The 27,049-nt window shown below is 44.3% G+C and overlaps 1 protein-coding gene across 7 annotated transcripts; it reads right to left on the bottom strand.

Annotated features, from left to right (window-relative positions):
- Nucleotides 1-390: 390 nt before the first annotated feature.
- Nucleotides 391-21,317, bottom strand: TRAF5 (TNF receptor associated factor 5). 7 transcript variants are annotated; one of them, XM_059841098.1, is made up of 13 exons: nt 21,000-21,317; nt 14,064-14,120; nt 11,706-11,825; nt 10,937-11,268; nt 9,121-9,178; nt 7,790-7,891; nt 7,294-7,458; nt 6,915-6,992; nt 6,468-6,542; nt 6,107-6,199; nt 5,057-5,197; nt 4,382-4,550; nt 391-3,890 (listed from the first exon to the last, which is right to left on the bottom strand). In XM_059841098.1, exons 4-13 carry the CDS (start codon nt 11,149-11,151, stop codon nt 3,313-3,315), a joined length of 1,674 nt encoding a protein of 557 aa, XP_059697081.1. In that variant the 5' UTR covers nt 11,152-11,268; nt 11,706-11,825; nt 14,064-14,120; nt 21,000-21,317; the 3' UTR covers nt 391-3,312. The 7 variants fall into 7 exon arrangements, with proteins under 7 accessions (XP_059697081.1, XP_059697079.1, XP_059697083.1 ...); XM_059841096.1 differs by having other exon boundaries at nt 11,706-11,829; XM_059841100.1 differs by lacking the exon at nt 21,000-21,317 and adding an exon at nt 17,196-17,773 and having other exon boundaries at nt 10,937-11,161; nt 11,706-11,829.
- Between the last annotated feature and the right edge of the window lie 5,732 nt (nt 21,318-27,049).

Below are 27,049 nucleotides of genomic sequence, written 5' to 3' on the forward strand. Positions count from 1 at the left end.
CTCTGCCCTGCCCAGCGTCCCTTCCCGCCCCACATCACCGTGTTCCCAAGCACGCCGTAGTCGTGGGGTACGGGAACAGTTCCTGCTCCTGCTCTGAACCGAAACAAATCCAATCCCTGCTGAGCCCAAAGCCGGCCCAACCACAAATTGTCATCGCAGTGCAGCCTCAGACTTCGAGCATATTCATCTGATCTAGTTAAGAATTTACTGAACTTGGTTCTGCGATATCCAAGTGCGAACCAAAACACCCATGAAGCACATTGATTCCTAATCTTAAGCAGTGTTGGTTTGTTTTTGTTATTTTTAAAATTAGTGTAAACAAATGCCCAGTACTCCACATCCTTAAAAGTCTGCTTCAGTCCAGCCAAAAGGAATATAGGCCACAGTCCCTCCAGAAGGATGATAAAATTATTTATTCTTACATTAGTTTATGTACACAGTAAAGACATTCAGCTAGAAAAATGCCTCTATTGTAGTAAGAGATTTTCAAACAACTACAAACTATCAATAAATACATTAGAAACATATGGTACGCTGATGTAGAAATACCCTATGCTCTTTTGGTTACTTACCCAGTACAATATTATTGAAAAGTTTTTTGGTATTCTTCATGCAACATCAAAATTCTTCCTGACAGTTCATGCTATACAACATTTTTTCTTAGGGATGGGATGAAATTTAAAACCCTGTTTACAAGCAGTAAAAAAATCACTGAAAATTTTAACATAAATCTCTTAATTTTTGTACTAAAAAGAACAAATTTAAAGAAGGTTGTCTTTAAAAAAATTAATCTTCTCAACTAATTCTTTATAAAACAGGCAGTATTTCAAAAGGGATGTTTCCATCACCCAGGATGAATTTGTGCTTTAGAATTTTAAAAGGAATATTCATGGCAAAAACCTAAACCCAACCAGTAGGTAGAGGAGAGACTGCAGTAGGAACTGCCTAAAACCAAACATGCTTCCAAAATCTGTCTAGGATAACATGAAACACTTATCCACATCACTATGTCATCTATTCTAACAATTAGAAATGGAGTTTTAATAATACTTAGCTCTTTTCATGCTCAAACTTCTTCACAAACATTTAAATAGCCCTAACGCTTCTGCAAGTATTATTATCCCCATTTTACATTTGGGGTGGTGGAGGCAGAGAGGGCTGGGAATTTGCCAGGATACAGACCACACACATCCTTTCCATCTTGCCTCCCTTGCTTGTCTGAGTTCTTTATCACTTTCTGTATTTAACACTCAGTGTACTGGATAGCCCCAGGACACAGGGATGGTACATTCCCATCAGCTGTTAGTGGTTATTATGGAAGTTGTGTCACTTTGAAGGTTACATGACAAATATTAAAGTAATGAGCGACATGAAATCCAGGCTTAGGGTTGATGTCACTGTCAAAACAAGCCTGCTCTTTCTGAAACCAAGTGTTATGCCTAATTCATTCTGTTTTACAGCTGAAATGACTCCTGAGGTCAATGGTGGTGGTACACAAGAATAAATTTGTTCCTCACAGTCTGTCCCCAGGAACATGGAAAGCCCCTATGGTGGTTCAGTACATCTTGACATTATAAAACAAAAAGGACTTCTAGATCAAAACAAAGATTTCCCATGTGCTAACCCACCATGAGGTACAGATTACTAAGGTCTCTTCCCCTCCACCCCTGAGTTAGAAAATACATGTGTCTGAATTATGCCCTGAAAACCAGGTGTGAAAGTGAATGTCTAGCAATAAGATTACAGATACAAAATAAAGTATTTTGCCTTTATCTTAGTATCAATCCTGGAATTATTTAGATTGTTATCAACATCCCTCAAGGAAAGGGCATTTTTCATTTTACCACATTTGCCCTCCTGAATTTTCTATCTTACACCTTTCAGTCTGTGCCCTGTTTTGATTTTTATCCTGCCTAGTTTACTCTTACTCCAAAACCAGCTTGGTTTCTTGCTGTCTCTTGATAAGCTTTGGAGCAATGCATAATGCTGTGATGTTTCCCTACCTGAGCTGTAAGAGATGAGAGATACAAAATTCTGCCACTTGTAATAACAAAATCACTGAGCATGCAGAATTACAAACCTCTTACAGGCACCCAAAGGGCTTTAAAAAGGCACATGTGTTCTGTGTCACTTGTTCCTCAGTGTCTGACCTTGGTGGTTTTAGTCTGTCTCAAATAAACCCTGTATAATGCACACATTCCTTTGCAATATGGAAGGAACTTGGAATAAAAATTAAGATCTTCAGACACCACAGTCAGCATCTGTGTCATCCTTTAATAAACACTAAAGCTGCACTGATTGTCAAAATTGGGTTCTTACAGCAACCTCACTCCCTAATCCATTTTCCACCTTCTCCCCAAACTTCTAGGAGAGAGGAAAAGTGCATGTTACATGAGCGAGCTATTCCCCAAGCTCTTCCTGCCTTTTATAGAGCTGGTAAGGCCAGAAAAGATCTCTTTTGCACAGATGTGGAAGCAAAAGAACAGGAGTTTTGCCCCTCTTCCAGCAGTGCAGCCAGGAGCTGGCAGGCTGGCTGAGTGCCCTGCCTCTGGCCATGTCCTGAGAGGTGAGAAGCACCTGCAGCTTTTGGCTTCAGGTGGGGACTGTGGATGTTTGCCACCAATGGAAACCAGTCCCAAGGCACTAGGCAGGAGTGGAAAGGACACAAGAAAGCTGTTGTGACCTGGGGTACTCTGTACAGCTGAAAAAACAGGCTAAAAAAGTAAGAGGCATTGGCTTCTTCCTCTGGGCTTTCTGAAAAAACACGATTAAAACAAATAAAAAAGATGTAAGATACGTGGCAAATGTTTACCCTGCCTGACTGAAGCCATTCTCCCTGCTTCAAAAATCCAGGAGATGGAGGGATCAAGACACACTGATTCAAATTTGCTAATGTTGAAATGTTTCCATTGCAGACGGATGAAATGCACTTGCATGTTTGGGCATGGCTTCACTTCTGTGTGAGGGAGAGGAGCCCACAGGCCTGCCTGGGCTCCTGGGAGTTTACTGGAGGAGATTCATCTCCAAATGCCAGTCTGGTGATGGGAGCCAAGCATTCCCCCCAGCCTGGACTGAACCAATCTGGACTGAATGCATGTTTGCGCCAACCTGGACTTCTAGCTGCCTTAAAAATGCAGTCTTGAAAAAAAGGGTAGAAAAGGAAAGGCTGATGCTTTGGCAATTCATTATCTGTCCTGTAGTCCAAAGCCATGAAGCATTCTCAGTAGCCTCACTGGTGGCAATTTGCTGTTGCATGGCACCACAAAAGCAGTTCCTCATGCTTACAGCAGTCACATTGACCGGGCACGCTTTTCACAATTCCTCCAGATCAGTTAGATCCACGACCACTTTCAAGAAGAGAGTGTCATCTCTGATGTAGGTGTTCTTTGTGCTCTCCAGGACGGTGTGCGGCACAAAGCGCGGACAGCCAGAGGCGATATTCATTTCTCCATCTGGCCTTTTGAAACTGCTGCTGTTGGGGTCAGCTCTAAAGACTTCCACTATGTGATTTTTTTTCCCACTTTGGTCCAAAAGCATAAGTGTAACCTTCTGCTTAAAAGGCCACAGCAGCAGCGAGTCAAACTCGCCCCTCATGACCACAAAGTAGAGGGAGATGTGTGTTCCCTTTCCCGAGCCGTCCCCGTTCAGGTAGGCTCTGGCACACAACCTGTACCCACAGCGGCTGGTGTAGAAGGGCTGGCTGGCTATGGACAGCACACGGCCTTCCACTGCCTCTCTCTTCTTCTTCTTGTAGTCAGTGATTTTCCAGATTAATTTCCCATTGTAGCACGTGCCTTCCAAAAGCTTAAATCGTTCTTCGTTTTTATTGAGCTGTGCTTTGTGAATATTGATCTGGAGATCATGTTTGCTGGACTGATCTTCCAAAACAACTGAGAGAAGAGGGAAATAAAAAGAAATAGAAAAAAAAAAAAAAAAAAAAAAGAGAGACACATTTGGTAAAATAAAACCATGAGAGCCCTGGATGAAACGAGCACCCAGACTCAAGCTGGCAAAACTGATTTACCCAGGCCTGAGTACAGGCTATGAACTACAGCTGTTAACTTTTTAAAACTGTAATTGCAGCTGGTAGTTGAATAAGAAAAGCTGTCAACTATAAATCGTGAATGCCTGAATAGCACCATGGCCTCCATCACAGTGCAGGAGCCAAACCAAGGCCTCCTCTGTGGCTCTGTGGCCCTGCAATGTCACTGGAGTTCAGGAGACACTGTGCAGTAGGGAAAGGCGGGAGAACACCACACACACCATCACAGTTTGGTCTGAGAGTGCAAGAAGAAAGCCCTTTCTAGTAGCACCAGAGCCTCTACTTAGCCACCAGTAAATCAGCAACCCACCCTGCCTGTGCAGGGAAGTACCAACATACCCAGGCGCTGGTCGTACGTCTCCATCAGGGCAATCTTCTGTTTCACGGTTTCAATTGTGTCAAACAGGGGCCGCAGGTCTAGTTTACTTTGCTGCTGGTTTGCCATCTGTATTAGCTGTTTCACTTGTGATTCCAGGCGTGCAGACTTATCCAGGTGACTGGCCAGAGCCTTCCCAGTTCATGCCATTGGAAGAAGGTGCAAAGTAGAGACAAGAGATATCCATAAAACCAGGTATTTGCTTTGAATTAAGATAGTGAAGTCTTTAGCATGTCAGCAGCAGCAACAATATGATGCATTCAAAGTGCTCTGCTGGCTTAAGAACTTATCCCAGTGCTCCTTCTTGATTAATTCAGCACATTTACAGACTGAGAAGCCATTCCTCATTCAGAACCCATTCACACTGTACCACTTCGTTCAACTCATTATTCAAATTTACACCTGCACATTTGCCCTGGGCATCTGACCATGAGGATTTGTACTGTGCTTTTTGCCCAGATCATGTATCCAAACTTCTGTATCGACTAAAATGAAAAGACAACACCATATTGTAAAAAAAATTAGAAGATCTTGGGGAGATTTGTTATTGCTGTGCTATTAATAACAACTATTACTGGAGAAACATATTTCAGGATGCAAAAAAGCAATTGGTAAAAAAAGTAAAATCAATGTCTCACCTGAGTGCTCACCATCAAGTTGCTATTGTTACCAAACAGTTGTGTATACTGTCTGAATTCTTTCTCACACTTCTTAATGGCATCTGCTAGCTGCTGGATTTTAATCTCTTTACATTCCAGGCTCTTATACAGGTCAGATATCTACAGATGGAAAAATCAGAGTATAAATGCTAAGGAACACCAAAACATACAATGCAGAAATTATAACGTATCTGACTATATAAGAGACAGTGGTAAAGTTTACAATGCAAATCCTCTAAGTGAGCTAGATAGTGCGCTCCTTCATTCACTATTTGTGAATAAGTACTAGCAAGAACTGAATAGATCTGTGTGGCTCCAGGTGCAAAGAGGCTCCTATCTCTCATTTCCATCGTGATGATCCATTCAGCTCTGTAGTGGGATAATATATACTTACATGCACAGGTGCATGTGTGCGTATATGCATTTTTTTCCTCTGCTGAGGTCTAACCAGCAGAAGAGATGAGTCAGTGAGGGATACACACTTCAAAACCAAGTTTTAGCAGTTTGGGACTCTTATTTCTTGCATAAACAAGCAAAGAGTTAGTCCCCCATCAACTCAATTAACAGGACTGGGCATACACCCAGTGTCTCCTGCTGAGAAATGCCCTTGAGCAGAGAGGGGCTTGCAACTGGCTCTGCTGTCCTCTGTGCTGCCTCCACACAGAGCAGGTGACCTGGGCAGCTAAAGGCTGCTTTTTTGAGCAACCTGGCTAGTCAATTAAACTTTAAAATACTTTATCTCTAAAACTCGTATCCAGTGTAAAGCAGAGACTGAAAGCAAATGAGGTGAGCAATAGCAAGGAGCCTCCCACTGTGCCTGGTGGAGAATATATGTGCCTGAGCAGAGAGAGGTTTCCCTGTAATTGAAGGGCTTCACTAGAAAAGCTTATTCTGTCTTCTGAGGTGTGAAAACCACAAAAACAGTCTTTTAAAATGTACCTGATCTAAACCAGGCAACAAATGTAGAATCTCATATCATCCCCTAACCAGTCAAGAACTGCTGAAGAGTGCTCATTAAATATGACTTACTTGCTCTTCCAGCCGGGAGTTCTTGTCTAAAATCTGCAGCATGTGTTCCCTCAGGGCACTGTTTTCATGTTCAGCAAGTTTCCCTCTTTTAACCTTAGTGAGGCAGAAGGAGGAAGTGAAAGAATAAAATAATAAGATAAGCAGATTTTTGAAGCTGTTGGTAAAAAAAATATTGATGCAAACATTCAAAATGTCTCTTTTATGCCTTGAAAGGGAGGGAAGGGCAGTCCTGATTCTCTAGTATTTCAGCTTAGCCAGCAGAAATGGTTGTGAAAGGACATAAATTGGTTATTTTAATTATTCTGATGGTTTGGGAGACAAAGTCCAGTCCTCGTACAGACAAAGATCTGTAAAACAGTACCTTTACATGACAGCCATACTGCTTATATGGACAGTCCACTTCTGCCTCGGGACACACAGCGTGGTGCTTTTCAATCTGCACGTATTAATGAAGCAGTTTGTGATTAAATAAATACTTAGTAATTCAAAGCACTAATAAAATCTAAATGCCTGCAAAAAGGGTGAATAAAGGCCATTGTCATGACACCACCAATCACTTTACCAGGAAAATGAGTATTCAGAATCAATAAGCAAGCCAGGTATTTTTCCATGCTGCAAAACACCCCTGGCTTACAGTGACAGAATAATCCACTTAGAAGATGGGAGATATATCCTTTTTAGGATCAAACAAAGGAAACTCTTAGAGCAATGAAGTTTTATTGGCATGGGCCAATGTGGTCTGCAGCTTTCAGTTTTCATAAATATATGTGATCTGCTGAATTGCAGTAGCAGAAAAAAATAGTAGTACCTCCTTTTTCAGAATTATTTGTGAACAGTTTTGGAGACAAGGCACAGGATAATCAGGACAGTCATTTTTCTCATGATTCTGAAGAAGAAGAAAACAGAATAAGGCAATGGCTTTCGTTTTTGTAAAGTAGTATATACAGAGGAAGCTGTGCAAAAAGCAATCCCAAACATACAAATGCAAGTTACATATCACTTTGTTGTTCATAAGAGAGCATCAATAATTGGTATGATTTAAAGCACATTTATTATACTTTCTCCTTCAGCTACTCAGCCGAATTTTATTTCAGGAGTTAAGTGCCATTGCAATGCTGAAAACTTTTCACTCAGCAACATCAAGGGGAAACAGGTGATGGCTTCCCAGGAATGCTTCATAATCTTACCTTTATGTTAATTAACACCACATATGTATTACAATACTGGCACCTCTCTTCCCGAAATTTACAGTGCTGGCTCAAGTGCTCCTTCAGGTCTTTGCGAAGAATTCGATCCCGACATCCATCATTAGTGCACTGCATGCTTTCAAACAAACACTGCTGCAGATGCTCCTGCAACACACAGCAGCAGGTTAAATGCCAAATGGCCAGTGTGGTTTCCTCCAATCAGCAATCACCTAAGCATTCAGAATATGAATGAACACTGCGATTTACAAAGGCTACATAAAGCAAATGGTTCTTATTAAAAAAAACAACACCCTAAGGCAAAGCTGGAACAAGCTAAAAGCTGTAATATATGCTACTTACAGTGTATAGCTGTCATAATCCTTGTACTTAAACCACTACAATAACTCTGAAGACAATCACAGGAATTTAGCTGATCATAAATACACAGAGCTGTCATGAAAATCAAAGGCTTCAAAATTTGATCAAGGAAACCAACCTGATATCGCCCCAGAATTACTTTTGAATTGCAGTCAGGAAAGTTTTTGCAGAACACATGCAAGTTGAGAACTTCTCTTTTACAGCAGTTGTCTTTGAATACCTGTAAAGGAAGCAAACCGGCCTTAATATGCAGTCACATGGGATGTTATAAATAATATAAAAGAACAAAACATCACTACAGATCTTCTAGGTGTTCAAGCGTAGACTCCATAATTGTGAGTATGGCTCTTGATAATTCATATTGAAAATTTGTATTGAAACTATAAATTCAACCATAGTAAGCATAGCAATTTTTTCCCCCCACGCAGTTATTCCAGAGATGCTGATTCATCCCAAAGCAGCAGGACTAGTAGCACAGGAGCTGTATAACTACTGCCAGAGCCTGCCTGTATCTAGAAGAAAGCAGCTGGAGCTAACAGGCTCCGAAAGCCAAACCAGCTCTGTGCATGCTCCACTCTGTTCAAGCAGTGCCTTTGGGATGGAGGTGATGCTGAGATACCCGTTCTGTCACCTCTGAGAAGCAGCACCGTTCTCAGCTGTGTATGCAGAAGCAAATGAAGCCCCCAGAGCAAACTCTCAGCCTTATTTAGAGATCTTCCCGCATTGTTGTCATCAAAATTTGCAAGAAGTAGAAGATGACAAATGAAAAACAAAAATCCTGTGGACAGTCTGATTGTAATTTCCTATCAAGATTAGGAGAGAGAGGAAGGAGACATTTTATTTCCCTGGAAAATTTCTGGCAGCACCAGTATATAGTATACTTTTAAACTTTGGAATATAAATAAGGATAATTTAATCTATTATAAAACAGAACAACCAAAAGCAACAATAGCTTGCAAAATAAAAAGGATTATCTCTCTTTTCCTCTAAAAGTTACCCAAAAGTAAATTAGGTCTTCAGGGTTAATGAGAGCTAATGGAGATAATCAAGAAAGCAAATTATAGCCAAGTTAAAACGAAGACAATCAGATAAACAAGATACCACAGCAAGACAGGGTATTTAAAAAGCAAGTCAGTAAAGTCTCCATTAAAAAACCAGGCATCTGATGACTTGGGGGGATTCAAAGCTTTGTGAAATTCTTCAGCACTTTACTGCAAATACAGAGGACTAAAATGAAGTACCTTTAGAACATGAGGTATAAAATGAAGCTTAAGCTAGGCAGCCATAATCCCTTTCTGGGAGAGCATCACTGAGTAGACTGCTTCCTTTAGCATTATTTCAGAGACAAAAAAACTGCTCTGCCCTGAGGACTGAAAGCCACCTTATTCTCAGCTGTCTTGCCTTTCCCATGTAAATGCTGACTGCTGAAATAAAGCAATAGCCACTTACCTCATGCATTTTTATTGTTTCTTTGTCGACAGGACAGGTGGGTACTGCATTTAACTCTCTAGATCAAAAGAAGAGTTGTGTTAATCCACAGGAAATTCAATTTATTTTATGAAACTGAGCTATGCTATAATCTGACTCTGACAGAAGTCAGCAGTAGATAGCATAAAAACAACAACAAAAAGTCCTTTAAAAACACTTTCATCTGGCAACTGCATAGCCAAATTCTGCCCACAGCTCAAAGAGGACATAAAGCAGTAACCGTGAATACGTAACAGAGAGCAGTCTGTCCTAAGAGTGTTCAATGGTAAAAACCACAAGCTGTTTTTTAATGAAGAGAACGTCGTCTGACCATCTGCAGATCACAAATGTCTTATCTCAAAATTCTCATTGTGTGCTTTAAACCCAGCCTTTTTCTACTAGAAGCAGTGCCCTCCTTGCTATGCCACTAAAAGGAGATCTAATGGCTTCTTTCTTAAAAGGCATAGGAATCATGTAAAATCCTCAGTCATAGAGGCAGTGCAAAAGGAGTCAACCCAGAGACAAAGCAGCAAACACGAAGCATCTAAAGTTTGTACAAGGTAATTAGTGACATCCATCCACATAAAGAGGCTCCTCTGCAGCCTTTCCAGGTGAAATCCTGCCCTCAGGTACACCAAAGAGTCCATAATGTATTCCCAGACAGGTCTGGAGGGTAAACTCATTTGTATCAAGCAAGAGGGATGCCAGCAGCCTTGTGATCTGACTGCAGCGTCAGGTAATATTAACATCAGTTTACAATTCTGCTAAATTCAGAGGAATTATACAGAAGCAGATGAACACAGCCTAGTCTAACCACCAGCACCAACACACCGTGAGACATCAATGCAGCAAATTCCTCTGAAGAGCAACCATGGCAGACAGACAGACCACAGCAGCATCTCACACAGCACTATCAGCTTACATCAACAGTTTCTTTATGCTGACTTCCCTGTGGCTCATCAGCATGGGGTAAGGTCTTTAGAGATACCTTAAAACACTGAGCATGTAGTCAGTGGTGTGAAAAGTGCATATGATATGGCTCTACGCAGATATTTACTATATGTATTTTGTTGTATTGATTAGTAGTACTGTATTAACATTTTAATTGTATGGTAAATGTAGTGTTGTGGTTAAAAGGTAACTTTCGTAGTTAAAATAGGACCTATGTATGTTGGATATTTTTTTAAAGAAAGGAATAAGATACTCACACCAGACAGCAGCCACAGGACACCTAAATCTTTTGGAGAAAGAGAATTTATTGCTCTCTTATCAGAAGAAATGAACTTCTTCCTGCCTTGCTCAGTCATGAGACGCCATCAGGATTCAGAGGAAGAAGTTGACACTGACCAGACTGAATCCTTTTTTTGAATGGAATCTATGCATCATGTATGAGATGTAGGAATATCCAACGGGCTCTTGCTTTTAAGGGTTAATCCTCTGTTAACATGTGTCCTTTTTCGGACTTGTGCTGCCCAGAAAAAGGTACCAGGATGTCCATAACTCTTTGTTTCTGTTGTCTCATATTGTCCTAATCCAAATTGTCCAAATTATTATTACTCTAATTATATTATTATTTTTATAACCATTTTATTACTATTAAACTTTTAAAATTTTAAAAACAAGTGACTGGCGTTTTTCACCCTGGGTTCAACAGAGCCCTGCCATTGACTCCTTCAGCATCTCTCTGGGTGGGTAATACTATTATGGCACTCACTGCTGATTTATAGGAGACGTGGGCTGCTTTTTTTAGGAAAGGGAACAGGGGGAGCCTGCAGACACGGGAGGAGTCTGCTCTCACCTCAGAGCGAGGATGCACTGCTGGCAGAAGCGGTGCCCGCAGCCCGTCTGGTGGGGGTTGTGCAGGACCAGGTGGCAGTAGGCGCACTTGTACCGCTCCTCCAGGCTCTCCACAAACTTGTAGTCGGCGTCGGGCTCGAAGTCCAGGGAGCCAGTGCTGGAGGAGTTCTGGCGTGTGAAGATGCCCGAGAGAGCGGCGGGTTCGTCACAGGCCATGGGAGCTGCGCTGGGAAGGGAAGCAGATGCAGGGAGAAGCTCTTCAAACACTCCCGGGCAGCCACTCTGTCTTGGCTACCGCTTGCAGCAGGCTGCTGCTGGCAGGAGGGCTCTCATCTGCAGGGGGGAGACAGATTTCAGAGGGAAACGTGGTGCCAGCTATGGAAGAACAATAAAACACTCACAGAACCACAAAACAATGATCACGCTGCAAGCATCAAAGCTCACTTCTTTGGAAAAGAGCTTCACAGTCTGAAAATCATTCCATGGAATTGTGATTTTTATGGTTTGGTTGGGTTTCGATTTTGTTTTTGTTTTTTGGTTTTTTTGTTTTCTTGTAGCAGTTCTTAGTCTTAAAAAACGACAAGAGTCTCAGACACAGCTGGGGAAAGCAGAGGCCAAGTCTTGGCCTTAATGTTCACCAGGAAAGTCTCCAGTTAAAGCAGAGCCCACCCACATGAATTTACAAGTTCATTGCGCTGGTTCAAGCAGGAGATGGCATTGTAGTTCACAGCAAGGAGCATACAAAAAAGAAGCCAGCAGGGGGATTTTACCTTCGGTTTAGGTGTTACAGGAGTTGAAGCCTCTTAACTTGACATCTTTCTTTTTCCCATTGATCATTCATTTCTAGCAGTAAACTCTTATTTTACTGAATTATGTGCAAGTTATTAATTCTGTCTGAAAGAAGTGGTGGGAAAAAAAAAGAAAGAAAAGCAGGGTTGCAATCAGAAGTGTGACATAAGTTTTTCTTTCAACCTACCATAACTCATACACAGCACAGGAATGCAACGTTAATCTTCCAGTGGGAAAAACCATCAGCATTTGTTCCAAGCCTTAAGCCACAAACCTTGAGATTTGCCACCAGTCCCTCAACCTTGCAGTTTTTATTTTTTTGCAAGTAGCTCAAGACCTAGAGCCACTCTGGTTGGCATTTCTTGCAGCTTTGCTCTCAGAAGACGTTTTCCTTACAGGACTGTACAAAAGCACAGCACACCTCAGCTGCCAGATCCTGATTTCATGAGGGAAGTGCTCAGTTTTACAGCTGTGCTGTAAAGGATGCTGTTTTTTCTCTGTGTACACCACCCACCCTGTCAGTCTTACTGGCATCAGCACCAGTCTGAGAGCTCTCACTCATCTCCTGTAAGGTCACCGAGGGCATTTGCTGCTTTTGGAGGGAAGCAGGGCCAGCACATCACCATTAACAACCTTGTGTCTGGCATGAAACAGTGCACCCAGTGCTGACACTCTGCCCTCCCTCTCTGCTGCAGTGGCCTCCTGGCCCACAAAAGCAGCAATTAGTGAGCTGCCACAGAGCACCTTGGGCTTCAGAGAGCAACATCCATTTTCCTTTCTACCTTAACAATCCATACTGGGCGAGGAAATCCTGCAGACAGATAATGTGCCTGATTCAAAAACACACCAAAGCACTTAACCAATTAAAATGTATTCCAGAGCCAACATTAAGTGCTCCTGTAACTCAGCACCCTCGTTAGTGGCTCTACACAGTGTTCACCTCCCCAGCTTGAGAGAGTCTCCCTGCCTTTCACCAGGCTGAATGTCTGACATACTCCAGCACAGCTGAGCATCTAACATTGGTAGCCCTCAGGAATATGAACTGTAATCATATTCCAGCCATTAAAGACTTATTATTCCGACAGGAGTTTGCAAATTACCCTGTTTGGTTCCTCCAAATGAACAGCCTCCTGCTTCAAACCAGACAAGGCTGCCCATTTGCTTGTTTCATTTTTAAACAGTTGATCTTTCCTCCTCTGAAAATACAGTTCCTGGTTCCCTGACACCTAATAAGGAGCAATTCTCTTTTCCTCACGTCAACCAGAGATGACAAAATGCAGCCTGAGGGATTACCCGTCTCCTGTCTGGGCTGCCTCGGTAGCAGATGCCAGCAGCAGAGTGTTCCTGCTGCTTCTAAGGCAGATGGAGAGCTGTCACCATTAACTTCCAGAGCATGGACCACCCACAGGATGACCTGCCTAAGAACTCACTCTGCCGTGGGTCAGTGACAACCCTGAAACAAGTTTCCTTCCTCTCTCTTATTACTGCTCTCTCTCCCGTTTACTTGGCATACAATTGCCTCAATCCTATCATGCTCCAGCACATACCTCATCTGATGGTATGGTTTAGCAAGCTAATGCATCTCTGTGTAAAAACACACTAAAATAAAACCAACAACAACAACTCTATGTTTTATCCATTTTGCCTTTAGGGATCTTCCTTAACTCCAGAAACTCTAGCTGAGGTGACATATTTTAGGCAAAAAAGTTAAGGGGCACATTAAAAAGAAACACTCAGCAGCCCAAAATTCCATCAAGAAACTCCTCCAGAGCTCTCCCTGCTCATTAAATAAACCAAGATCACTCCCGTTTCTTTCTGCAAGGAGCCACTCTGCTGTGGTACAACACCTTCCAACTCTCCTGCTGAAAAGAGAGCCTGTATCTCCTAACACCTTCATCATGCACCCGGACCCAATCCCACTCCTGAAAATGGATACTCTTGGCATCTCCATGGAAGCACCTCCTCCACCTCAGCCTCAGCCAGGATAGTACTGCACAGCTGAGGGCACCTCAGGACACAGGAAAGAGCACCCCAGGTGAAAGGGGAGGCTGCCTGCTCAGAGGGCAGAGCGGAAACCTCAGAAGATGAGGGAGTTCACCGCTGCTGCCAGCCTTGCAGGGGCTTTGCTGAAGGGCTTGCAGCTGTTCTGCTGGAAGAAATGGGCTGCTCCGGGAGGGGGCCTGTGGATGGCAGCGCTTTGCCCAAGCTGGAGAGGTGCCCGTGTGAATCAGCTGGGGAGACTCAGAGGAGCTGAGAAGCAGTGGCCCCGTGCCAGCCAGCCCTCGGTGGGATGCGATCCAGAGGAGCCCGGGCAGTGTAGTTCCCATGCCAGCACTCACCAGTGACTCAGGGCGCTTGCAGCAGCTCTGCTCCCACTCCTGGCTCCCAGCACAGAACTGAAACCAAAGGGAAACCGTCAGGGGAAAAAGTGCTGGTAGGTGACAGTGAGAGCAGCCCAGGGTTATCTGAATCAATTTCCTGCTTACGCTGATGCCTGGCCAGCGTAGGTAGGGGCTGAGGTAGCTTTCACTTCTGTCTGCTCACAGCTTCCAGCAAGGGGAAGCTGTTCTGCCTTTGTGTATGCTGCAATTTTTCAGCACCCGTGTGAACTGTAACGCTGGTTTAAAATAGCAGAGAGCGGCAGGCTCGTGCTGCATAATGATGCTCTTGTGGCAGACAGTGCATACTGTAAAGGGATTTTCACTGCAACTGCACTGCCACAGCACACACACAAAACCCACATGGAGGGTATGGAGACTGAAAATCGACACATTAAAAAAAAAAAAGGATTTCCCTATACTTAAATAAATAGAATTAATTCTGCCCACACTTAAAAAAGTGGTATGAATCACTAGGAGCTAAGCCCAAGTCCTATAAACAGCTACCAATGAGTGGGAGCTCAAAGGCAATGCAGTACAAAGAGCTCCCAGCTGCACCTTCCCACCACTTCAGCATCCAAGCCCTGCCTGCACCACGAGCTGCACAAGCAAAATGCTTCTGGAACAACTCTTTCTATGCAGATGCCTTAACCTCACTGGAAATAATCCAAGTGGAAGAATTTTCATAACAAAAATAAACTTTATAAATTGGGAGCTATCCTGTTTTAACTACTACCACACCAAACAGAGCCCAAATATTTCCAGTAAAATGCTCCAGACTTAGAATTGCTTCTTGTTCAGAAACTGAGCAGAACATAATAATAAGGAGAAAAATCAGCATGGGCATGACTTACTAGAATATAAAATTGTATCAACATTTTAAAGCCATGTTCAAACAGCTCCCCTCCAGCATGGCTGCTCTCTATCTACAGCACCAGCAGTCAGAATGACAGAGGCTGTGTGGAACCTCAATCACACTGAACTACTGTGGACAGACGAACTTCTTCTAGCCACAAAGACATACATTCTGCACACAGGAAAAACCATTCCTTACCATCTGGATGCTTTTTTTAAAGAGAACATATTGTCCTATTTTCTCTCATATCAAGCCAATCATTACCCTGTGAGCTGTGAGTGCACCATTACAGCCAAAACTTCCAGGACAGCAGAACCAGGCAGAGGCACTGGGTGCTACCATGTTTCAGACTGAGAAGGGAAAATATCCAGGTTGTTATCACAGATTTGATCACCACACATGGCCAAGAAGACAGGATCCCTGGTCCTGCTGCCCAGAAAATGGGGCTGAGAGCCCTGCTTCTGCCAGGTTCACTGCAGGAGGGGAGGGTGAGACTCAGCCACCCTCCAGGAGTGGGGTATTCCCAGTAAAAAGCACCTTCCTCACCAGCTTCCATGCCACACATACAACAGGGTAAAGAAAAAATGTTAAGCACCTACCTTTGTGTAGCTCTAGTCCAGCTCTGTTGCTTTGCACTAAGACACTTGGTGGGGACAAGGCTGAGAAGATGCCCTGTCCCTCCCTCTAAAATTATCTACCTTTTATGGTAGATCAGAACTGTCTTAGGCACAGTGGGAAAAGTTTTGTCAAATCTGGAGGTCTAAGATCAAGTCACTTCATTGGGAGGTAACAGACAGAAACAGAATGGAGGGGAACACATCTTGCAGTAAAACAACCCTCTCCAAGGTGCCTTATAAACTATTAAATTTATGAACAGATCAGCTGCCTCCAGTACTTTTGAATTAAAACAACAAAGTTGTATGATTTACTACTCTAAGGTCCTCCAAAACTCCACTATTTTGGGGACAAAACATATATGCCTCAACTCAACACACAGAGTGGAAGAGCTAACAGTTTCCTAAAGGATGACTAAAAGTACCTCTACTGTTTGAGATCCATATTTAAGATATAGCAAGTTATAGGGAGTCATGTGGAAGCAGGAGATGATGACATCTGACATCACTGGGGGATCATCCTTGTCCCTTCCAGCCCACGAAGAGTTAGAACATTTTGACTGCTGACAACAAAACACACTTGCAGAGCCCCCATATGGGAGAAGCACCCTGGCTGCATCATGTGTGTCCCTGCAGCACAGAGGAAAGGATCCCCTGTGTCACCAACACAGACCCACTGCTAGCACTCAGGGCTCACTCCCACTTCACCTGGCAGCGAGGGAACATCAAGAACTGCTCTGCTGTTCTCCTAATCACTTAAAAGCTGCAGGGCAGTGACCAGCTGGTACCCAGGAGAGAGTATTTCTAACAGCAACAGTTTCCTATTGGATATCTGAGTACCCCAAGGGGATGTTGCTGCAGAGGACAGCAGAATAAACATTTTCTTTTGTATACAGGCACCACTATGCCATTGAAGTTCCAACTGCAATATTACCTCATCCTCAAGGCACAGTAAAACCTTACTAAGCAAGCCTCAGTTTGCTCATTTCCATAGGCAAATTTTCACTGAGCAGAGTAAGCAGTAGGGTTTCCTTTGCATAGAGGTACAGTCAAGCATTACAGTAAATTCCCATAAGACTAGACTGCATCAGGGTTTTAAGACACAGGTTACAACACTGCATTAAAAAAAAATTTTAAAAATACACTCTTACAATTAATGAAGTGTGTCTGGTGCTAAAGCAGCTTTGATTTTACAGCCAGTTTACTTATTTGCTACATCTACTGTTTTCCCTGGATGTTCTAAAAATAATTAATTAATTAATTTTGCATTATCAAGAAATCTGTTTCTGATCAACACAATATTGTTATGCCTTAAAATAACATCATTCACAGCTGGAAAATAAACTTGCCATCACTTCTGTGGCAATCCCTGAATGCTTTATCACCTTCCCAAGCACCAACAGAAATCTCAGTAAGAAGGCTCTGCCTCTCACCCTTACAACATCCTGACACCACTTTGCCGGTTCAGGGGTTGAACTTGTTCCCTGAGAGGTTTCTGGGTCTGCAGCCTTCCCCCAACCCCTGTGTGCCAAGCCCCTGAATAGCCCTTCAGAAATGAGAAATAATTCTGGCAAAGTCAAGCTCCCGTCAGCATTAACAAGACACAGTTTGGTAAAGCCATACCTGGAAGCTGAAGCTGGTCCTCAATGGGGAGAAAATGAGAGAGAGACAGAGTCAGAGAGACAGAGTCTACCAGCGTGAGCTTTGTGGTTAACATAGCAGTACAAGCATTTTAAAACAGCAAGGGAGTGGAAATCCCCCAGAGTAGCTTTGAAAAGATCATGCATAAAAATGTTTTAGAAGTGTTAGGATACAAGGCAAGCCACTGAAAAGTATTTTGCCTCACTGCAATGATGTAGGGACTGCAAATTTACCACCTGGAGCAACACAAGGTTACCAAGGACGTTTCTCACAGCTGGAATCCAAGATACAGAGTAGATTTCACCTTCCACAAAACTGGTGAGTGATGTGATCAAAGAAGAAGTACAAGGGCAGCAGGAAGCACAGAAGGACATAAGAAACAGCCAGGTCCAATCCTGCGAAGCCCTCCAGAGTAGCCTCGGCAGAGCCGGGTGAACCCACCCATTGCAGGAAGTGAAGTGGCAGCTCACAGAGGAAGCAGCACTGGCTCGGTCACATCAGATCATGCCACAGGCTGCACAGGCATGAGACATTCAAACAGAACTCTCAAAGGGAAATAAAATCCATTTTAAGAAAATAAACATTTTATTTGGTTTTGTAATAACTCAAGTGGCCATAAACCCTAATGGTTTTGTAGTCTCAACTTAATTGTGCACGCAGGATTCTTGGCAGCCTCCGTCTCCCTCTTTCTGCATCAGCCTCCCTCCCCAGTCCAAAATGTGCTGCCCTCGAGGCAATGCCTTAGGCTCTATCTCTACCCCGACTCTTTCTTTATCCTCCTCCGCCCTCTTCCTTTGCTTTCTGGTCTCCTATTTTCATTTTTCCCCCATTCCTTTCCTAAAGTAACCTATTATATTTTCTCTGAAAGCAGTAATTTTTAAGTCTCCTGTTATTTAAAATACTAATTTCCCAAAGAAAGTGTCTATTCTCTTTTGTACTTAATGCAACATATAGCCTCTTTTGCCTTTTCCCAAAGCATTTCTAACCTATTTCAATTTCCATCTCCCCTCCAGGAGGTATCTCAGCCTATGGCACATTTTCCTGAACCTTCCATGAAGCTCTGGAACAGACAAACCATTGCATCATGAAGTCAGTGGCCAAGGGAAAGACACCAATTTGCAGGCATGCTGCTTCTTTATGGGATCAATTAAATTGATTTGAGTTGCATTTCTCAGCACAGCCTAAGCTCCCTTCTACAGTCAATCTTTTTAACCCAGAAGGTGTCCTTTCATCCCTGCCATCAGCTCCTGTCCTCAGGTTGCTTCCTGGTCAGGCTGTAGACTGCAGACAGGCTGACACCAGACAGCCCAACAGCTTGTACACAGACTTCCCTTGAGCCTGCCAGCTCTGAGGGAAGGGCACATCCAGCTGGATTCCTTGGGAGGAGGCAGCGCTGCAGAAATTGTAGTGCTCTGCAAGCACAGCTCCAGGAAGCACCATCTGCTTCTGGGAAGCTTTGGGGAAAACCCCAAATGGAGAAGTTGAGTGGGAGAAGGATCTTAATTTTAAACAGTTTGACTCTGCAGATGAGTAGAGAGCAGCAGGCCAGTGTTACTGCTCGTGAGCAGCCCTTGACCTCCTCCAGCAGCAAGCACAGTGCTGAAACCCTGACCAAGTTTCGAGCAAACTCAAGGGGACGAACTCAAGTGAAAAGACAGCAACAGCATTTAGGAATTAGAATGAAGGAGAGACAGAAAAACTAAATAAAGGAACAAAAGTTACTGAAAAAAGTAACAGTAAGGGACAGAAAGCAAGACAACTAACAGGCTTTAATTTTTTTATCTTTTAGTGTACTGAAGGCAAAGTGAGTCATCACTTTTCCTAACAAGTAATTGGCCATTACAAATTTTGCAGAACTAGGTCTCTGAGGCTTCCAAATTCCCATCTCTTCCTCTGCCCTATAGGGACACACTATTCAGGACTTCAGCTGATTTGACCACTCTGTTGGTTTGGCCATGAATAGCTGTTTAAGGCACAAGAGATCCTTGGTTTAATCTTCCACACCCAGACCCTTTGACTCAGTCTTTATAGAGAACTTTACCATCATCTCTACAGAAATCTATGAATCAACTCAATGGTTATTCATCTGAATTACTAGGATGAGCTCAAAATTTTTTTTTAAACACATACATGTGTCTGATGACATGTAGACACATATGTTTCCAGCCACAGCTGTCACTGAAAATGCAACTGCTAATGTAAAATGCAGTGATCTCAGGGACCCCATGAACTTGCTGTTGGGAAAGTGGTGACAGCAAAGATTGCCACCATTTTCTTTTCTTCAAAAGAAAAAAAATTTCAACAGGAAAAAGGATGTGTTCTTAAAAAGTCCTTCCCACGAGGACAGGCTGGAGATGTACAGAGGTAAGAACCAGGAGTGGTGCTCTCCCATGGCCCCTTCTCCAAATGCAATGGGCAGTGGAAAGCTGTGCTGCTCTGCCTGAGCGTGCTGCCACAGCCAGGCAGCCACAGCTTTTTTTTTTTTTTTTTTTTTTTTGTTTCATAGGGCCACAATCCAGTTTCAAGCACATGGATATAGCAGACAAGACTGTGAACCATATGATCTTAGCACAGGTCAGACCATTTCATATCCCACAGCATCTACTTTGGGAAAAACGGCTTTGCAGATGGTTCCTAACCTTGAGGTTTGCTTAATCACTAGGTGATTTGCATAATAATAGTAAGTAACTTTTATATTTTGATATAACCTTCTGCAAAGTAAGTTCACAGCAACATAATTAGCCATACAGAATCCCTGTATGCAAACATCAGTATATTACACACAAAAACTTGCTTTACAGTCCCACTCCCAGAGACAAACATGCTTAGCTACTGAGCACTCTGGCCAATCCCATCTCAAAATCACTGTGGTTTAGGTGCAAACAGTTTCTCACACACTTGTGTATTTGTTGCAGTATCGAGCAGGGGAAACTGGAAATTTTTGCAACATTTTTATTAACAATACAGCATGACTCAAGTTTCCTCACTTTCCCGAGCCCAGCCACACAGCAGGGTAAAGAGGTGAGCTTCTTTCCTGGGCTGAGGGAAGACAGTGGAACAACTACACACTTGCAGCCCCAACTGCTTACTGATAAGGGACTGATGACTAACAGTGGGATCATTAACCCTTCACAGTTATTGCCGAGAAACCTGGACAGAAAAGCCCCAGAAAGCAAAAGAAGAGGTTCTGAAATCCTCACCTTGGGGTGCAGAGCCAAAGGCATGGTGGCTGTAGGGTGTCCCAGCCAGCTGGCTGGGTCCTGCAGCAGCACCCTGAGGCTGCCATGCTGCTCTGGCCGGGAATGCTCCCAAGAGCTGCTCTGGCAGGGAATGGTCCCAAGAACAGAATGTCTGTGAGACAACAGAAACCACCCGAATCCCTGAGCCACCAGCAACTGCCTCTCTCCAGGAGACCAAGAAAACTACAACTCACACAGGCTCCCTGAAAAACCAGAGAAAGGAACATTTCTCTCCAGCCAGATAATTCCTGATGATGAATTATGTCTATTTATGCAAAATCAAAGGGTCAGACAAAGAGCTGAAGAAGATAGAGGACTATAGGGTAACTTAAAGGTGTGCACAATAAAGTCCAGGAGATGAAGCACCCTACAAGTCTGTACCTGCCCACTGAAGGGATTTTGCAAAGTGACCCGAGCAATACAAGGCACAGCATGAAGAGATTCTCACCTGTCCCACAGCTTTGACAGCTGTGTAAGAACCTCTCTTCACTTACGGAGCCTGTGTGGTGAAATAAAGAACTGTCTGGTTTCTACCCTCTGCACTTACCTGAATTCCTTTTGTCCACATCTACAAGAGCAGCTTTCTAGCTTCAAAATCTTGTCCCCTCCTGGCTGTGATTCCTTACCCTCTCAAAACTCCATTAAATACCCTGTGAGCACCACAAGCTTTTCTTTCTTCCTTCATGGTGTTACTCTGAATCTTATCTTTCAGCAGCTTACAACTCTTCAGTTTCTAACCCTAAAGTTTCCTGGGAGGTACTCACAGATGTGCCCTATCGCTGCAGACCATCTTCCTGCACAGGCTGAACTCTCAGCCTTTCCTCTGATATCTGGGCTGTGGATGATGGCCAGCCCAGAGGCAGCACGATGACCCCAAGCTTCCCCTGCAGCCCTTCTCCTGCACAGCCCGTGTCCCAGCCTGGCACAACCAGACCCTGTTCCACTCAGCTCCGTAACCTTCATCTCCCTCTCAGGCTTTAAGTGTTAGATCTTCACAATACCTCACCAACTCCTCCTGCTTCGTGTCTCTGTGTGACACAGTATTTCTCGTCTGCTAACACTGCCGTCCATCACCTTCATCCTCTGGTTTTCATCGAATCAAGGGTTTGGGTTGGAAAGGACCTTAAAGATCAATCGTTCCAACCACCTGGCCATGGGCAGGGACACCTTCCACTAAACAAGGTTGTTCAAAGCCCCATCCAGCCTGGCCTTGAACACTTCCAGGGATGAAGAAAACACTCATTTTCAAGCACCTGTTTCTCTTGAAATGTAATATTTCACTCATTTATCCACCCTGTGTGCTATCACAGGGATAATTTTCCTAAGCCACAGCTACAACCACATCACTTCTCACCATCCCTCCATTTTCCCACAGCACCAAAACCTCTTCACTTTCAAAGCCTGTTCTGGTCTCCCTCCACTTGCCTCTGCATCACCTCCAAAGATATAAAGGCTTCCTCTCTGTTCAAGAAATAACAGGCTCCACTGCCTCCTTGTCATGTATTTGAGCAAGTGTGTGCTGGGAGGGCAGATTTTTTTTTTTTTTGAGAGATATTAGCAGGCTGTTCTACTTCAAATCTCTTCTCCAAGATCTCCTTTGCCAAACAGCTGGGAACAACTGGCTTCTGACTATCAAGGTGATCCAGAGGGTCCCACTGTCTCCTGTTGCTTCTGCACACAGGCAGGTCCCTCCCTCCTGAGTTGAAGCTATGAACTCCCTTCAGCCAAGGGGTGCAGTTCGGCCCTCTGCTCACACAGAGGGTTCCTCAACCACAGCAAACACTTCTCTGCAGAAGTAACAGAAACAAAATAAACAAACAGAAATAAAATAATCAAAGCTAACAGCAAAGGAAGTTGTCATGGGTGGTTTTAGGCTGAGCGCAACACATCACCACCAAACCTCACGCTTAGCTCTGAAGCAATAATACAACACAGTCCTCAGAGAAAAGAAGATGATGTGAAAAACCAGCCAGGCCCAGGCTCATGCACAATGGCATTCCAGACCACCCCAATTTTACCTTCAGCACGAAACCCGCATGCTCTGTGTGCAATCAGCAGGGGAGTTTAAAAATACAACTGTTTCTGCTGCCAGCCTGGAGATGTGCCTGACCTGAATACACCCAGCTATTTTTAGCACATCACTGCACTCCTTTCAGCCATCCCGTATTTATAAAACGGAAGTTATGAGGAAAGTTGTTCTTGGCTGGCACCGGGAAGGCACAGCCAAGCTAACAATAGGCAAAGCAATTCAAGAAGTGCCAACAATAGGAGTTCTTCATTTTTCCTTCTACATATGAAGAGTGTTGAGGACGTTTGGTTAAAGCCTGCTGCTTCAAGATGCTCCCAGAGTGCTGGTAATCAAGGAAAATCAGAAGACCCCCTGCACAAGCACAGAGGGGAGATTCCCTCCCTCCAGCAGCACTCAGCTGACATCAGCAGGGATGCTTGTTACAGGTCCCTGCAGCCTGAAGAGATCAGAGCTGCAAAGACATTCTTCATTCATCCGAGCAGTCCCGGCTTTGTCTCCTTCCCAGACCCCAAAATTTCGGCCCTGCGTCAACCTCTGGGGCGGGCACCGGGCCTATCTTTCCCTCCGGCATCCCCGGGGGGCGGCGGCCGTGGCGCATCCCGGGCAGGGCTGGGCTGAGCCCGGCTCCACGGGGGAACCCCGCGCCGGGGCCGAGGGCTCCGCCGCACCTCGCACAACTCCCGGGGCGCCAACTTCGGCTCTGCGACCCGGGCCTCCTCTCTGAGCGGAGAGGAGCAGCCGAGCGCAGACTTGCTCTGCCCCGCGGGGCTGGCAGAGGCACTTCAGGAGCCGTCGCCCCCCGCCCGCCCGGCCGGCGCTCCCCGCTGCCGCCCGCGGGCCCGGCCCCGCACCCCGACGCGCCCCGTCCCCCGTCCCTGCCCTGTCCCGGCCCCGGCGGGTCCTGCCCGCGGCCCGCCCGCCCCGCCGCACCTGTGCCGGCGCTCGCCGCGCTCCGAGCCGGGCCCGGGGCCGCCGCTGCCGGCGGTGCGGGGCCGGTGCGGGGCCGGCCCGGCTGCGCGGGCGCGGCTCCGTGCGCGGCTCCGGCGGGCGGGGGGGCGCGGCGAGGACGCGCTGCTGCCGCCGCCCCCGGCTGCCGCCGCCGCCGCCACCCCCGCGGCCGGGAGCCGCTTTCGGTTTCATGGCAACCCCCAAGCGGGGAGACCCCGGCGGCGCTCCCGGGCTGGGGGAGGGAGCGGCGGCGTCCCCCCGCCTCTTTAGGGACGGCAGCGCCGGGACCCGCGGCTGGGGAAGGCTCCCCGGCAGCCCATCCTCACCCGCCGCCGGCCCCCGGCTCAGCACACCGGCCCGCAGCCTCCCGAACGCCCGGTGAGGCGCGGTCACGGCGGCAGAGCCGTGCCCCACCGGCCAGGGAGTTTTCCAGGAGCGGGTAACGAGGAGCAGCGGCGGGGCTCGGACGCGGCAGTCGCTGCCTCCATGGAGGGCAGGTATTGCTCTTTCATTATTTACACCTGCGGCACTGAAGGAGCGAAACAAAGCCCTGCTAAATAGGCAAAGGAGGCGGACGTGCCACATGCCTGTTATTATTTGCTATTATTATATTACTGTTACGTGCCAGGACTACTGGCTAATGGCCCGAGACGTGCCGAAGGGTTCCTTACAAAGGCAGGCAACGCCGCCCTCCTCCAGCCAACAGTACTGATGCGAGGGCTTTGCTGCCTGTTCCACATCACCTGCTGCTCCACTTTGTTCTGTCTTTCACATTATACCATTTCTAGGAAAACCAGTCTCTAAGGAACATTCCATCCTAGCACACGCACAAAAGCACTAAGGCTAACAAAAAAAGAAACAATTGGGTCACTTTATCTTCAAAAGAGCTCTAAAACCAATACTAATGAAATGGTTTCAGAAAGATTCTTTTTTTGCTAAAATGACTCAGAATTGCCACTGCCGAGGGAGTCAGTCCATAGTGCATTGAGTCTGGGAGCCCAGCAAAGGCATTACAACGACAGACACTTTTAAAAAAACACTCCTTGCAAAAATTAGGTTAGTTTTATTTTTTTATTAACTTTGAGGAGTATCCTGATTAGTCTGGGTACGACGTGACGGAAGTTCACAGGAAGATCCGTCAGAACAACGGGCATTATGTTTCTGTAATTAAATATTTATAAAAGTTTAAATGAATAGCTTGGAGATGGGATTAGGTTCCCAAGTTGGTCACTGGCTGCACTATCCTCCCAGTGCAGAACATAATTCCCCAAAACACTGCTTTGTGGGGATGAATAAAACCATCAGATATCAGGGTGCAGGCATTAGTTTAAAAATCCCTCTTCATTTAGGGCTCAGCGAGCATAACAGGATGCCTGGTCTGCATTAAGACAAAGTTGCATCCTTGAAGCTGCAGTAGAGATCACAATCCCTGAATTTCAGTGCTTCCTTTTGAGCCAATCCAAGGGAAAACTGCCAAGTCAGTAACAGCAACGAGGATTTATTGTGCTGCTAGAATTCTTTCAGTGTACAAAACTTCACCGAAAAAGAGCTTTAAGATTAAAGAATTAGAACTAAAAAGTAGCAGCCTTCACTAGTGGAGAAAATGAAGTCATTATTTTCCAAAGTTGTATTTCAGAATTAATTTTGAGGATGTCTGTTCTATAAAAGGGGGCACCTACTAATTAAATAGTCCAGATACTGTTGCCTGTATATTCTGTTTCTCCTCTCTACCTGACTGTACATTTTTGACTCCTAATTAATGGGCAATGGACTGAGTAAAGAGTTCATGTTTGCCTTTATAGCTCATATACAACTGCCTAGGATCTTAAAGCAGATGTCTATCCCATCAATGCCTGGCTTTAACTCACTCTAAGAAAGGCAAACTCTACCTCAGCCTCAGGAAAAGCTGGAGGTTCATCACGTTTAGCAGGATGACTGAGCTGTATTCAGTGCTGTTTACAGTGCAACATTGCTGACTTCTCTACAGCTTCCCTTGCAATATGAAACACATCTCCAAGCACACTATTTCATGATGTTTGGCTTTACTTTTTTGCCTGACAACCACATTTCTGCCTGGCCTCAGCTGTCAGTTCAGTCTATTCCTTTCTTTTGCTCTGAAGAGGCACAACACAGTCCTGGTAACCTTCATCCCAACCTATTCCCTAAACTCTGCAATTTGTCTCTGTCCATACACAAACTCCCATATCTATAAGCTACTGGTTTGTGTTCTGTTCTTGATGTATTGTGAGGTTTCCAAAGTGGAGAAAAATCCCAACACTGTAAGGATGAAAAAACCCTAAGGACAAAAGTACCTATTTCCTTTTGCTCAGGAGCAACAAATTAAACTGCTTTACTATGATGTGCAATGTTTAGTGATTGTTTTATTAAATGCAGAAATACCTGCTCAACTTTGTACCCATTCTGATTTAAAGTGCAACAATTAAATCTGATAGTTCTTGTACATCCATATTTTGCAAGTGTTGTTTCTTGAATACATGTTGTTCCAATTATGCCTTGCATTTGTAAAATGTAATTTTTTAGTACCGTTTTCCTTTATTAACTAAAATAAACTGTACAAAAAGCTGTAGAGTTACATTAGCTTTGAACAATGTAGGATACACGTTCTCTGCCAAACGTTAGTGTGCAAACATTGTACATTTTTTTAAAGTGACAAAATTAAGCCAACCTTGAAGTCAGAGTTCATAACTACATTACAAAACAGGAGACTAGATATGGCAAAAGAAATTTCCCACTGAAATCAACACCATTGTATAATTTTATTTCTAATTCTTAAAAAAATATAAATGAATTTAGAAGAGAATCACAGTATAAGGGCCCTAACATATTAGACCATTACAAGGTACATAAAAATAGAAGACACAGATTTCTTTGAAACTTTAATCCTTTGATTAAGCAGCAAGCAAATCACTCTCCAGGCAAACACTGCTTAAAACAAACCCTACCCCCCAAAACAGGACGTGCAAACTGTATGCACATATTCTGCAAAGCACACAATAAAGACATTTTGCTATGTACATACTTATTTAGTACTACAAATGCTAGGAGTTCCCTACTGTGTGCTACAGTGTAGGTAAATTAAGAAATACTACCCTACCTATCTCTGACCCTCCCTCCCCCCTTCAAATACAGCACCTTTGCCCAGTTATAGAATATTTAAACAAGATTAAACGGAATTACAATGTACTGAACAGTTTCATAGCAGTTGGTGGTGGCCAACTGTACTGTAACACCCAACATTCTGCATACTGAAGTCTATCGACAAGAGACAAGACAAAAATTAGCAGATGTACAATACACACACCTGGGAGACTCAATGCTTAAAGTCAAAAATAAAAAAAAAAAAGGAAAAAAAAAAAAGAAAGAAAAAAATTCCAAAGATGACTTACCACTGTTAACAATTAAACTGTAAAAACGTACCATCTTGGTTTTTTATTGGTTTTAAAGACCAGAGAGCAGCCAGATTTGTGTGCAGCTGATGATGAGGGCACACTAAAGACTCATGACTCCAAGAACACAAGTTTCCATGACCACTAACTCCTTGGTGCTTGTTTTAAAATTCTGCTTTACTTAGACATGGGATCATCTGATGCTCACATAGT

This window comes from Haemorhous mexicanus, chromosome 3, assembly GCF_027477595.1.
Source record: "Haemorhous mexicanus isolate bHaeMex1 chromosome 3, bHaeMex1.pri, whole genome shotgun sequence".
NCBI lineage: Eukaryota > Metazoa > Chordata > Aves > Passeriformes > Fringillidae > Haemorhous > Haemorhous mexicanus.

Bases quoted from the DNA above. Each gene is read 5' to 3' on its own strand.
- TRAF5 (XM_059841099.1), bottom strand. From the start codon at position 11,151: ATGGCCTGTGACGAACCCGCCGCTCTCTCGGGCATCTTCACACGCCAG. The intron at 6,200-6,467 runs GTACTGTTTTAC...TGCCTCACTAAG, and splicing joins AGTATGGCTGTCATGTAAAG to GTTAAAAGAGGGAAACTTGC. The intron at 5,198-6,106 runs GTAAGTCATATT...TTCCATCTGTAG, and splicing joins ACTCCCGGCTGGAAGAGCAA to ATATCTGACCTGTATAAGAG.